This window comes from Benincasa hispida, chromosome 7 (assembly GCF_027475165.1).
Source record: "Benincasa hispida cultivar pf3 chromosome 7, pf3_genome.v1.1, whole genome shotgun sequence".
In the NCBI taxonomy this organism is placed as follows: Eukaryota; Viridiplantae; Streptophyta; class Magnoliopsida; order Cucurbitales; family Cucurbitaceae; genus Benincasa; species Benincasa hispida.
Window position 1 is genome coordinate 7,807,844 of NC_143484.1, and position 13,264 is coordinate 7,821,107.

The following is a 13,264-nucleotide window of genomic DNA, read 5'->3' on the forward strand; positions in this document are numbered from 1 at the left end:
ATTTTCATGGGTTTGATAGCGACATGAGAAGTAAATCGATATTTTCATTATATCGTAAAAAAAACATAAAATATAAAAAATATAAGCAACAATATGTCATTAATGTAAATGTATATAAATAATAGACATGCTAACTTATTTAAAAATAAAAATAATCTTTTTACTAATTTAAATTTACTTTTTTTTTTTATTTTATAATTTTTTTTTAAAAACATCTATTGAAATCGATATTTTTCATAAAATAAAAGTTTCGTAAAATGAATGGCTATATATATCCGTGGAAATCGACATGTATAAGAGGGATGGAAATTAGAACGTAAGTTCCCTACTTTGGGCCGACCCGGATTTCATAGCCCGAGCACTGAGCCTCAAAAGGGCTTCGTTCTTAATCGTGGAGCCTTATTCTTGATCGTCCTCCGATTCTCGTTCTGATTTTTCCAATTTTACGCTCTTTTTTCCTTTCTTTTCTTCCTCTGTTCTTCCCTGCAAGATATTCTCCCACACACAATTCTTTTAGTTTCAACTTCTGAATTCATCTTCTACCAAAATGCAAGGAGGAGAAGATGTAAGCATTGAAGAGTTGGCTAATAATCTCTCTACCTACAAAGACCAGCTTCAGCAGGTGCTTCTCTTCTCCATTTTTTTAAATGATTTTGTTTCAGTTACTGGGGTTTTCTTTCTTCAAATTTATTCGAACCAAAATTGGATATTTATGATCTTTTAAACCTTTGCTGCTGTCATTCTTGAGTTCTTCCTAGTAGTTTGTATCTGAATTAGGGGTTTGCTCACCACCTTGGACTGTTGCAGTGCCAATTTGCAGCAAATCCGGAGGAAATGAAACCTGTATCGGATAATTGCATTAAACCTAGAAATTTAGAACTTAATCCACATAAATTAGTATCAAGATTCTTTCTAGGACTTACTAGTTTAATAAGGTTTTTATCTGTTGTCCTTGTTCTTTATTTATAACTTTTTTTTTTTTTGGATACTGAAATTCCTGAGCAGGGTTTAAGCATCTGAATGATTATTACGTTTTTATGGCGAATTCTTAATTATCAGTCGATCATAACAACATGAATTCTTGGCTTCCTCACTTTGTTTGGTTTTGTATGTATGTTCTTGTGTAAAATAACTTCTTTTTATACTGATCCAGGTCAGACAGCTGTTAGATGATGATCCTGGCAACTCTGAATACATAGATATGGAAAAGGAGCTTGAAGAGGTAGTTTGATTTTTTCTCTCCTAGTATGTCCATCCTTCCTTGTTAACTCGTCACATGTGTATGGTTTAGTACTCTTCATATTCCTGCTGAATGTATTTTTAGGTTCACCTTCTGCTGTAGCACTAAGGATCAGAGAACGCTCAGAACTATTATTTTTATTATATGGGTTTCCAGTCAAGTTTGCTTTCTTTCTTTTGTCTGTCTTCCTTTTTCCATTTAAAGGAAACATGTTGTTGAAATAAGAAAGAGTTATGGCCCCTGTGGAGATTTCCATTTTCATTTTTGGGAGGAAAAGGTGAGGGGGTTGTATCTTTCATTTATGTGCTCCAGAGCTTTACTCTCTGGTCATAAGTGATCATTATTGGATATGTGTGAAAAATTTGAAACTTCATCAAGATGCACATCACTTTTACCTTGGTTCCCTTGCAGGTGTGCTAACATTCGTGATGGCCAGTCTGCTCTTCCCCTGACCTCCTTTCAGATGCTGATCCTGAGATTTAAGTTCTTGTGTTTTATTCTTCTTTTTTTTTTTGGGGGATAATTACCTGCTCTTTGTGAAATTTACAGTTGAAAATATATTTTAACAGAAACATTGGACTTGGGCTAAAGTTGCAGTAATGCAGGTTATCGCTTTGACGGAAGAACTTCTTTCAACAGCGAAGCAAAATGAGATTCCTGGATCAAATGTAGAAACAGGTGATGACAGTGCATCAATTAGTTTCCACCAGCCTAAAGAAAATGAGATGGTAAGTTCACATTTGTCCTCATTTTGTACATTGCATTTCTCTGCTGGAATCAACATAATGTTATAGATGGTTATAGCCTTAGATTTAACGCACACTGCTTGGATCTTTGTGTGGTTTGTTGTGTGTGTTGGAACTGTTTTTGTGTATGTGCTCACATGCGCAACTGCAAACACATTTGTGTCTGTGCTTTGAAGGCTTAATATTTTGCCTTATTTGGAAGCATCCCTCGTAAACATTAACTGGCACGTGGTTTATCCTGATGTGCTAACTTAATAATACTCTGCTGTGCATATATTTGGGCTGGTATTCAATTATTTGCCCCTCTGTGGGCTTCCGCTTCAAAAGGGATTTATATTTATGATTTCAATAGTCGTTAACAATTAGAGGTTCAATTCTCCATCCTCCCTAACGTGAGAAGCATTATTTCTTTTGGTTGGCAGGGGTGTGTGCTATCATGTGGAATCTTTGGGGGAAAGGAACATAGTGTTTAGAGGGTCGTCTAGGGACCCTAATGATGTTTGGGTCATTATAAAGTTTCATATTAGATGACATGATGTTCTATCTCAAAACTAATTGGCAATGAGAGGAGTAGCCCATGTATCTTGTAAAGATTGTGAATTCTCTCCATTTTTTCAATGTGGGATTCTCAATACACCCTTTCAAGATGGTGACTCTTTAGGTTCACCATTCTTAGATCAACTGAATGCATTTGGGCTTTAGGAGTTTCGGTACCATGTTAAATCACCGGTTAACCCAAATGTTTAATCTGATGGGCGAAGGTAAATTTAATATTATAGCAACACTCATTTAATATTATAGCAACACTCTAACATCTAAGGCCAATACCTAGTTGTGGACTGTGTTGTAAAAAACCCTCTCAGGCGCATGCCGAGGATCAAAACGCAGGTCTGGCGCCTTGCCTTGAAAAGACAAGGCTCACAAATACACTATGCTCCAAGGCTCAAAGCCTTGGGCCTTAGGTCTTTTTTCATTATTCTTAAAAAATAGTAATAATTAGGTGTTTTCCTTCTTTAACTAAAAAAAAAATCAAATTTACTAAGCTAAATGCAAAATTTTTTATGTTTAGTTTAGATTTTTATATATTTATTTATTTATTTTTCATATTTCCACTTCAACTATGCCTCCACTTCTTTATATAGTACTTTTATGTATAGTGCGCCTCACCAAAAAGGAAAACATACCCATGCCTTTTGTTGTGCTTTGCGGTTAAGCCCCCAATGACTATTGTGCTTTGTGACTTGAGCTTTAAAAAACAATGGTTATAGATTTTTGATCAATAATTCTCCAGGCCAAGTGGCCTAGCATTTGTATAAAGTTTAATTAGTCTTTTTGATGACTTATTGAAACAACCATCCATAACTTGGAGTGCCTTCTAAGTATTTTGAAATCCTATTATAGCCCCAGGATGATGTCCATTTAGACCATCCATGTATTGACCAAACAATGCTAACATAAAATGCAATATCTAGTCTAGAATGTGATATGTGGATTAACTTTCTACAATGCTAATACACTTTTAGGAGACTTGAGATTAAAGAACAGACTTTATCCCTTAATGCAAATGAGGAGGTTAAATGGAGGCATATCCCTTAATGCAAATGAGGAGATTAAATGGAGGCAAAAGTGCAAGTCCAATTTGGCTGATTAATGGGGATGAAAACACAACCTTTTATCACAGGTATGTGGCTGCTAAGAAGAGAAAGAGCCGTATTACTGAAATACTCAATGAACAGAATGCTAGTGTGCTTCAGGATGGTGAAATTGAGGTTGAATTTATTTCTAACACAAAATTCTTCACCCGAAAATCAGGAACAAATTTCTGCCACATCCTTTGGCTTGGGATACCATTGATAATGAGCTTAGCCATTCTTTAGAATCTCCTTCTTGGATGGCAATTAAGGCAGGAGCCATTAAATCGCGGGGGCTTGATGGTTTCATCACTGCATTCTTTAAAAAAATCTTGGAACATCTTAAAACCTGACTTAATTATAGTGTTCCAAGATTTTTTTGAGAATGGAATCATCAATGCAAATGTTAATGAGACATATATTTGCCCTATTCCCAAGAAAATTGATGCCAAGAAAGTGGGAGATTTTCGTCCTATTAGCCTTACTACTTGCCTCTACAAGATTATTGCTTGTGTTTTGTCTAACCGCCTAAAAAAGTCCTCTCTACTACCATCACGCCTTACCAATCAGCCTTTGTTGAAGGTAGACAGATCTTACATGATCATTGATCGCCAATGAAACTATTGAAGATTGACACTCTAGAAATACTAAATACTAAAGGGGTGGCCATTAAACTTGACATTGAGAAGGCATTTGACAAGGTTGATTGAGATTTTCTTGATGAAATACTGAAATTGAAGGGTTTTGGTACTAAATGGAGACAATGGATTAGAGGTTGTATATCCTCCACCAATTCCTCAATCATTATTAATGGAAAATCTAGAGGGAAAATTAAAGCCACTAGAGGACTAAGGCAAGGTGACCCTCTTTCACCCTTCCTCTTCATCCTTATTATGGATTGTCTTAGTAGGATCCTTTATTTGGCGGCTGAAAAAGGTTTCATTTGCGGATATTTGATACCAAGATCTACCATAAACATCAATCATCTTCTCTTCGCGGATGACACTATCCTTTTCTCTATGGACAATGAGAGGAAGATTGATAATCTCAATCGAATTGGCCTTTTTGACGATGCATCTAGGCTAAATGTTAATAGACAAAAGTCTGAATTTTTGGGAGTAAATTGTGACAAGGTCTGGGTTGAATCTGTTGCTGCAAAATATGAATACAAGGTGGGTCATTGGCCAACCACATACTTGGGTCTTCCCTTATATGGCAGGCCTAACACTCCATCCTTCTGGCAACCAATCATGGACAAGATTGACAAAAGGCTTCACTCTTGGCAGCACAACTCTCTCCAAAGGTGGTCGATTAACTTTGATAAATGCCACCCTATCCGACCAGCCTATTTACTATTTAACCCTCTTTCATGCTCCAACAAAAAGCAATGATGACATTGAACGCATTTTTAGGAATTTGGTTTGGTCACAAAGATAGCAAACTATCCCATTTGATGAGATGGATTGCATAAAGAAACCTCTTGAAAATGGCATGTTGGGAATCATTGATATCAACCAACACAACAAAGCCCTCCTTGCCAAATGGATTTGGCGTTTTCACCTTGAAAAAACGGCTCTGGCGAATCTTGATCAAGGCAAAGTATGGTTCTCAACATTATGATCTAAAGGCAACAGATTACAAAACCCTCTCTTCTAGGTGCCCCTGGAAATTTATTCTGAAGTAAAAGGATCTTATCTATGGGAATGTTTGCTGTAACATAGGTAATGGTTCATCTACGGCATTCTTGCATGATTTATAGTTTGGAGAACACCCACTAAAACAAATTTTCCCTAAGCTATATCAGTTGTCTGGCACAAAAAATGCATCGGTAGCGGAGATTTGGAATAATGAACACTGCATTTGGGCTTTAAATTTTAGAAGACACAACCTTCACCCATCTTCTTAAACTTGACCCTTACTGACAGATGATTCATGGATTTGGAGGCTTGAGTCGAGGATTTTCCACTAAATCTTTATACACTCTCCTCACCACTAGCAAGCTCTCTCTCACAGATGATTTTTTCAAGAATCTTTGGAGGAGACGCCCTTGACCAAAAAGAGTGAAATTCCTCCTATGGGAAATCAATAACTCTTGCCTTAATACCATGGATAGATTACCGAAGTGCTGCCCCTGGATCAACCTTTCTCCGTCTTGATGTTGCCTTTGCCAAAACAACAATGAATCTGTCTAGCATGTTTTCTTTGATTGCACTTTCTCTAGAGGGCTTTGGTATGAGATATTTGATGCCTTTAAATGGTTGATTGTACTCCCTTTTGATACACAGAGTTGGCTGCATTTGCTGATTAGTCACCCACCCTTCAAAGCCTCTAAAGATCAATATGGTTATGCCTTATCTGTTCTGTTTTGTGGAAGATTTGGGATGAAAGAAATGAAAGAATCTTCCGGGAAAAATCCAGATCGACAAAGGACATTATGGATACTATCATACATACTGCCTTTTTTCTGGTGCAAAGGCTATTAAAAGCCATTAGTTTTCCTTTCTTATTGCAGACTGGAAACATCTTTTGTATTCCCTATGAAATGGATCTTTTGTACCTTTGATATTTTTGGATATTTCATTCAATCAATGTAATCAGATCTTATCCCAAAATAATTTTCTAGAAGTCTTTGATACACGCCCTTGTCAATTGGAGAACCTTTTTACTCCTGTGTGAGACAAAATTTGGATGGACAGTTGTTTTTACTTGTCCGTTATGTTTGTCCTGCAATGAGAAGCACCTCCTGGTATTCTAGAGGCTTTTTGGGTTGCTGCTTTGAAAATCTTTTTTCTTTCAATTTGTCATTCATTTTGTAATTTGAAGGTTGTCGGTTGGTATAAAGAAGCCTTTTTTTGGGAAGATTACGAGGGTTTTTTTTTTTTTTGGTGTGTGTGGCTTGGAGTTCGATGCGGTGGTGCATTTTTTAGTTGGCTCTCTTTTTCGGAATTTGATTATGCTTTTGGTCAGTACAGACTGGTTGGTTTTGAGTTTTCTTTTGATCTTCTAAGTCCAATGTTTTTCAGTTTTCTGTGGCTCCTCTCTCCTTCGGTCTCTTTTGCTCAGGGCTTAGCAATCATGACCTTTATTTTAATGTTTTGGTTAGATTTTTAATTTTGGTTCCTTATCAAAACGACCTTACTTGAACAAATTTGTCTACAGGTTGTACAATTATGTCTTTGAGTTCTGAGGAAAATGGTTCCTTGCTGAAGAGGTTTTACGATTTAGTATTATTTAGATTTTTATTTATTTTCTTTGTATTCCTTCTTGGGAGCTTCAGTGAAAATTCTTGTTTCTTGTTTCAAAAAGAATTTAAGAACTCTAGAATGTGTTTTCATTAAGAAATTACCATTCTGAATCTTATCACTCCCATGCTAAGAAAGATCCATCTTTTTAAATTGTGGTCTTAGAAAGCACAAACACAAATATGGATAAGGGACATAGATACGACAGGACATGATGATGCATCAATTTCTAAAAAACTAGAATACAAGTATGTTGAGCAAAACAATACAACGAATAAGACTTGAGTTAGTACATATGAGAACAATCTTAAGAAATAAGATAAAAAGCACTCCAGTTAAAGTGGTGTGATCGGGTTTGGGGATACGATGAGGGCGCTAAGGCGGTGTCAACCTAGTTGAGATGGCCCGGTGTACCCGTTGATCCTTTGTATGATCGTCTTCATCTCTTCAAGTGTCTTTGTAATTTGAGCTCTAGCTTCTTTTCATTACATTAATGAAAAGTTTGATGTCTATATATATATGTATATGTGTGTATATATATATATGTGTGTGTGTATATATATATATATATATCTGTGTGTGTGTATATCTCCCTCTCTGTGTGTCTCTCTCTGGTACAGAAAGCCAACGGTGGTATCAGTTATGTCAAATATTATACGTTTAGTTGCTTTTACTAGAGTCAGTCTTTCAAAGCTTTTCATAACTTCCCTTTGTTTTTGTTCCCAGCCATTTGGATAGCCTTTTGTTATTTATTTATCTATTTTTATTTTGTCACTGGGGGTTTCCTAATTCTCCTTTACCTCTCTGTACCTCTCTTTTTAAATTTTAAGACATACTACAAAAAAAAAAAAGCAATTAGAATGGTTGGGCATGGAAGCACTATCACTCAAGAGACTTCATACATTCATGTACATAATGTTTACATGGAAGCATGTGTTGAGATGTTTAGTGATCTAATATTCTATGTTCTTGGTATGCAGGAAGCTGGAAGCATGTCTGATTATCACGAGAAATTTCCTATTGGATCAAAAGTTCAAGCCGTTTGGAGTGAGGATGGGGAGTGGTGAGTAAAAAAAAAAAAAAGGAGAAAATTTACCATCTTACTTAAACAGTACTGTTCTGTGGGTTGTACAACTGTGCCCTTAGGTTCTAAAAAAGAAAGTTTATTCTCCAACTTATTCTCTTTTTAGTTAGAAAAGAGACATTGTTGAAGATAAATGGTGTTTGAAAGAGATGTGTGCTTAAAGTTTACTTAGGACTCAAGTGCCAAAATTATAAGTGCTTTAAAAAAAATGATTTTGACCCTATCCAATTTAAGAAGCTGCGACATTTCCATGAAGTTAGTTTTGCAAAATGGATGTTAATGAAGATCAGGTTATTGTTCTACTATAACAGCCTAAAAAGCACAAACACTTTAGTTTGGCTAGCGTGTTTGTGTCTAACACTTTGGACATGTATCAAACACTTATTAATGCAACACATGTGTTCTAGAACACTAGTTGAGCGTGAAATACATCAAGCTAAGTCTTTTAAGCGTATAAATACATCAACTCATTTATTTTGGATTTTCATTTGATATAAAAGTGTATATTTTATCAATACACGTGTCCTTGCCGTGTCATGTCCTAGATTTTTAAAATATGGCGTGTTGTTGTGTCCGTGTTGTATCGTATCCGTGTCTCGTATTCGTATCTGTGCCTCTTAGATAACAGCAGCTAGGCTGTCTCATAGAAAGAAAGGGGATGAAAAAACATGTTAAATTAATAGTTTGTTTAAACCAATTTAATACCACCACGACTATAAAGCCATTCCCTTTGTGAAAATTACGAACCTAAACTCGTCTTCATCTCCCCCCTTCAGTTTTCAGTTCATTGTGTCTGTTCAGTGAGGAGGGTTGGTCCCTAAGTCAGGTTTAATGCGTCTCTTTGACCTTCTATTGCTAAAGAGTTTCGTTACTTTTTGCTAAGTCTTACTTTTTAGATTAGAGCCCTTTTCTACATAGTTCTTGAGGTTCCCTTCTCAGGCTATTTTTCGTATGGCCCCCCTTCTTCTTTCATGTTTCTTAATGTTATCATTTTTTATTGAAAAGATTTTCTGTTCAGCTATCTTGTTTTGAGCCTTCGAAGTAACATCTTCACTTGGTCTCTTGTCAAAATGCATGATAAGTCTATGGGAATAAGTCTTAGTCCGCTGAAGCTGATTTTAGTTTCTAGGTCTTCAAGCATATACCAATTTTGTTGATGTACGCCTTTTTTACTTCTCTCAGCTCCAATGTTTTCTGCCACCTCTTTTGAAGCTTTTTGTTCTTTTCCCTTTTTGTTTAACTACTTTTCCTTCAACTATTTTATTAACAGAAACAAAACCTTTCGCTTGATTGTGTTCAATTGTTTGAATATTCAGGTACGATGCTACAATTGAAGCTCACACTGTAAATGGTTTCTATGTTAGTTATGATGGTTGGGGAAACAAAGAAGAGGTAAGGTTTCTACACCTGCTGTTTGCATGACTTTTGATTATTTTTAAAGCACTCTTTTATCATAAAAAGAAATTGTAGTATTTCTTCAAAAAGTTCTGGGTCGATTCTCTCTAAATTAACTAGAAATGTGAGGAATGGGTTCATGACGACTATGGGACATTTCCCTTTGGATGGGTTTAATCCGTAGGAGTTAGGACTAAAAGCATATGTAAGAATTCTTGGAAAGCCATCTTCGTTGGTTTTAGTTCCTTTGTTTGTTGGATTAGCTGGTATAAATAGAATACAGCGGTTTCCTCTTTGCAAGACTTGATTGAACATTGATAAAATTCTTGCATTTTGGTTTACTCTAGTCTGCCTAGAAAACTTGAAGGTATCTTGAACTCATTTTCTCTAAACCCTTTCCTATTTATAGTTCCCTAATTATTAGTAGGCCAATAACTAATAAGGTATTGTCTCTTTTTGAAAAGAAAAATGTGTACATTATTGACTGATACCGGGGAGAAACAACTGCAAAATACCAGAAGAGTTAGCCTGAGGGAGAGCGCAATCAAGTTTAGGAGTTCATTTCATAATATATATATTTCTGAAGTTTAGGAGTTCTATATATATCTACACACACGTGTATATACCTACATACATATATACGCATACCTGTTAAATGGAATTATTAACCTTTTACCTAACTTGTGAGTCAGTAGTACATCAATTGTCAACATTTATGGTATCTACTAATTTTAGGTGGACCCTGCAAACGTAAGAGCAATCCAACTGGAAGTTAATGCTTTGCTTGAAGCAGAAAGAGTGGCTGAAGCTACAAAGCAGGCTATCAAACGCAAGATTGCTCAAGCTGCTTCTGTTGACTTCCAATCACGAAATTTACCATCAAAGCTTCGAATTGAACCTGATGATCCTGAGGACGTAGTAAGTAGTTGATAATCTTAATATTTCATGGCAACTAATTTATGAATCTAGTAATTAGCTTGCTATTTTAAGACAAATTTAATAGTGCATTTGTTTTGTACCTGTGATGCTTGAAATTCATATATATTTTATAATCGAGTACAACCCCTCTTCCCAAAACTTGCCGTGATGTAGTAATTTGTTTTGTATAGAAAGCCACCAAACGCAAGAAAATACATGCTTTCAAGTCGAAGATGCGGATAGAACAACTTGAAGTTACCCAAAATAAACGGCAGAATGCTTGGCAGCAGTTTCAATCAGCAAAAGGCAAATCTAAGAAGGTAAGTGCTGTTAAATCTAAGCATTTTGATGTGTTTTATTTTATTGCATCTTTCCTCTTTCGCACATTTGTGTCGGGTCTGTGTTAGGATTCCTCTTCCTTGCAAGCAGAACACAAGGTGAACACCCTTGTGTTATATATTTACTTTCAAGGAAAATCAACTAACTGTACTGTTAATAAGAAAACGATTACAAACAATAGAAATAATGACACTTCTCAGGGCTGCGTATTCTTTTCCCAGACCAAATGCTCACCAAAATTCTCCACATCTCGAACATCACTCTCACCTACTATTTATAACCTAAAATACCTAACATATTTAATGTCTAATTACTAGAACTAGTTGTATCTTACTAATAATTCTAATATTTTCCCAACTAGTACTAATCTTACTAATAATCCTAATATTTTCCCAACCAGTACTAATCTTACTAATAATCCTAATATTTTCCCAACTAGTACTAATCTTACTAATAATCCTAATATTTTCCCTAACTAATCTTACTAATAATCCTAATATTTTCCCTAACTAGGAGTCTTTATAGTCTGACAATGATGATTTATACATGCAAATTTGCAGATTGGTTTCTTCTCTGGGCGGAAGCGGGAGAGCATTTTCAAGTCTCCGGATGATCCGAATGGGAAGGTTGGTGTGACTGGAAGTGGAAAGGGTTTGACTGAGTTTCAGAAGAGGGAAAAACACTTGCATCTCAAGGGTGCAACCGTGGAGATGGACGAGTAAAGTGAGGGTTAGAGTTTGTAGGTTGGTGGTTTCTTTGTATGTATCGTTCATTTAGTATCCCAATCCATTTGATGCAATCTGTGTGGTTAAATTTCATATAAATGTGCTAAAAGTTTAGGCGGAGGGATTCCCTCCAAGTAACACAGTGTTTTCTTATGAGAATGGTTACGAAGCTTAGCCATGACAGGATCTTTTTTCCTTTGACATTTTTATGTTTACTTGTTCTATTTCCTAATACTTAATGAGATATGCACATTTATTTGAAAAACCCAATTTCCGCTCCCACTCCCACCTTTCTTTGGAGATGATCCTAGTTGTTTAGGGGAGCTTACTTTATGATATAGCATTTACTATGTCGAGGGGAGAATTTGACTTCCTCACCTATAAATACCTATAAATAAAATTATTGTTGTGGTATGACCTCCGAACTTACCTAAACAAGATTTGTTCTACAGGGTGGTGTGTCCTTGAGTTCTAATAAACTAGGTGTGACCTAAAATTTAGTTGGTACGTTCAACATGTTTGACATGAAAGTGTGAATAAGTAAATATGAATCATAAAAAAGAAATATATTTTTTTAAAAAAGTGGCTAATTTGAGAAAATAATTTTTAGATTATTTTTGTCGTAATCTTGAATATGCTACATCATTAATAGAGATCAACTAGAGAAATAACTCTTTTTTAATAGGACAAGTTGAAAAATAGTTGAACCAAGTGGAATTTGTAAATATAGGTAAATTTTGTTTTTAGTGAAATCTTCAAATTATAGGATGAAATTACTTAAGATTTTTTTAATCCACCTATACAAAATGCTAACACTGTGGAAGATATATAAAAATTTATCTAATAATATGGAGGTAATCGATCTTAACAAACGAATTCAAATTATTTGTTATTATAATGCTATTGCTAATTAATTCATTTAATTCAACCAAAATATCACAAAAATTATAAGGTATAATCGTAAACAAGTATATGATGCTATAGTACGGAGTAAATGGGAGTATATTTGAATAGATGCAGTGTAGAATAGATATTATTATACTAAATGAAGGGGGAAAAAAATGATAAAATGAGCTGGTCTAGTCCATTCCATCCACTCACAAAGCCATCATTTGTTTGAAGCCTTCGATCTCTTCAAATCTATGATTTCATTTGTAACTCTTCTAAAATTCAATCAATGGTGTCCACCTACTTATGAAAAAAATTTTCTACGAGTTTTCTTGACCTCCAAATGTTGTAGGATTAGGCTGGTTGTCCCGTGAGATTAGTTGAAGTATGCGTAAATTGGCCCGTACACTCGCGGATAAAAAAAAACCCCTCCGAAATTCAACTCTAAAGGGACATTACCAAAATTACGTTTAACTAACTCTAATAACTAAGATGCTTTTGAAAGTTTTGGCTGCGTGACGACAACCATAAATGCTACCAATTTCAAAGCACTTGAGAATCAATTCAATTTCAAGTCGATAAAAAACAGTGTTCAAACACTTTCTAATCAAATTCAATAAAATTGTTCCATAACCAATCAACTCGAACTAATGCTTATTTCAAACATAAAGTCTATTACAAATTCCCTAATTCAAGGGCAACCACAAAAATCCTAAACTTAAAATAATGTGCCAACTTCTAAAAGTTCTAAGTAAAACAATCATGACACGTCTAGTGGTTAATCTTTCTCAAGTCTCATTTTCAACATCACCAAGATCAAACGACTCATCATCACCTGTAAAATCGGGTGGAGTTAGTACACAACACATACGGCTAAGTAGCTCACATTTAAAGAGTCACAAAATAACATACAATAGACATTGTATAATTATTGTAATTAGCACTTACATAGTTCTCATAGGAATTGAACAATAAATATAATTAACATGCTAAACATATACACTAACATACCATGTCATGTAATGTAACCCAATACATGAATTATGTAGCATGCTC

The 13,264-nt window shown here is 35.2% G+C and overlaps 1 protein-coding gene across 3 annotated transcripts; it reads left to right on the plus strand.

Annotated features, from left to right (window-relative positions):
* The first annotated feature begins 292 nt into the window (after positions 1-292).
* LOC120068948 (nucleic acid binding/RNA binding protein) lies at positions 293-11,585 on the plus strand. Of its 3 annotated transcripts, XM_090315429.1 has the most exons (9): positions 300-622; positions 1,154-1,222; positions 1,325-1,517; positions 1,652-1,968; positions 7,840-7,922; positions 9,260-9,335; positions 10,074-10,256; positions 10,448-10,576; positions 11,156-11,585. In XM_090315429.1, exons 4-9 carry the CDS (start codon positions 1,840-1,842, stop codon positions 11,315-11,317), a joined length of 762 nt encoding a protein of 253 aa, XP_090171555.1. In that variant the 5' UTR covers positions 300-622; positions 1,154-1,222; positions 1,325-1,517; positions 1,652-1,839; the 3' UTR covers positions 11,318-11,585. The 3 variants fall into 3 exon arrangements, with proteins under 3 accessions (XP_038876515.1, XP_090171554.1, XP_090171555.1); XM_039020587.2 differs by lacking the exon at positions 1,325-1,517 and having other exon boundaries at positions 293-622; positions 1,846-1,968; XM_090315428.1 differs by lacking the exon at positions 1,325-1,517 and having other exon boundaries at positions 296-622.
* The last annotated feature ends 1,679 nt before the right edge of the window (positions 11,586-13,264 follow it).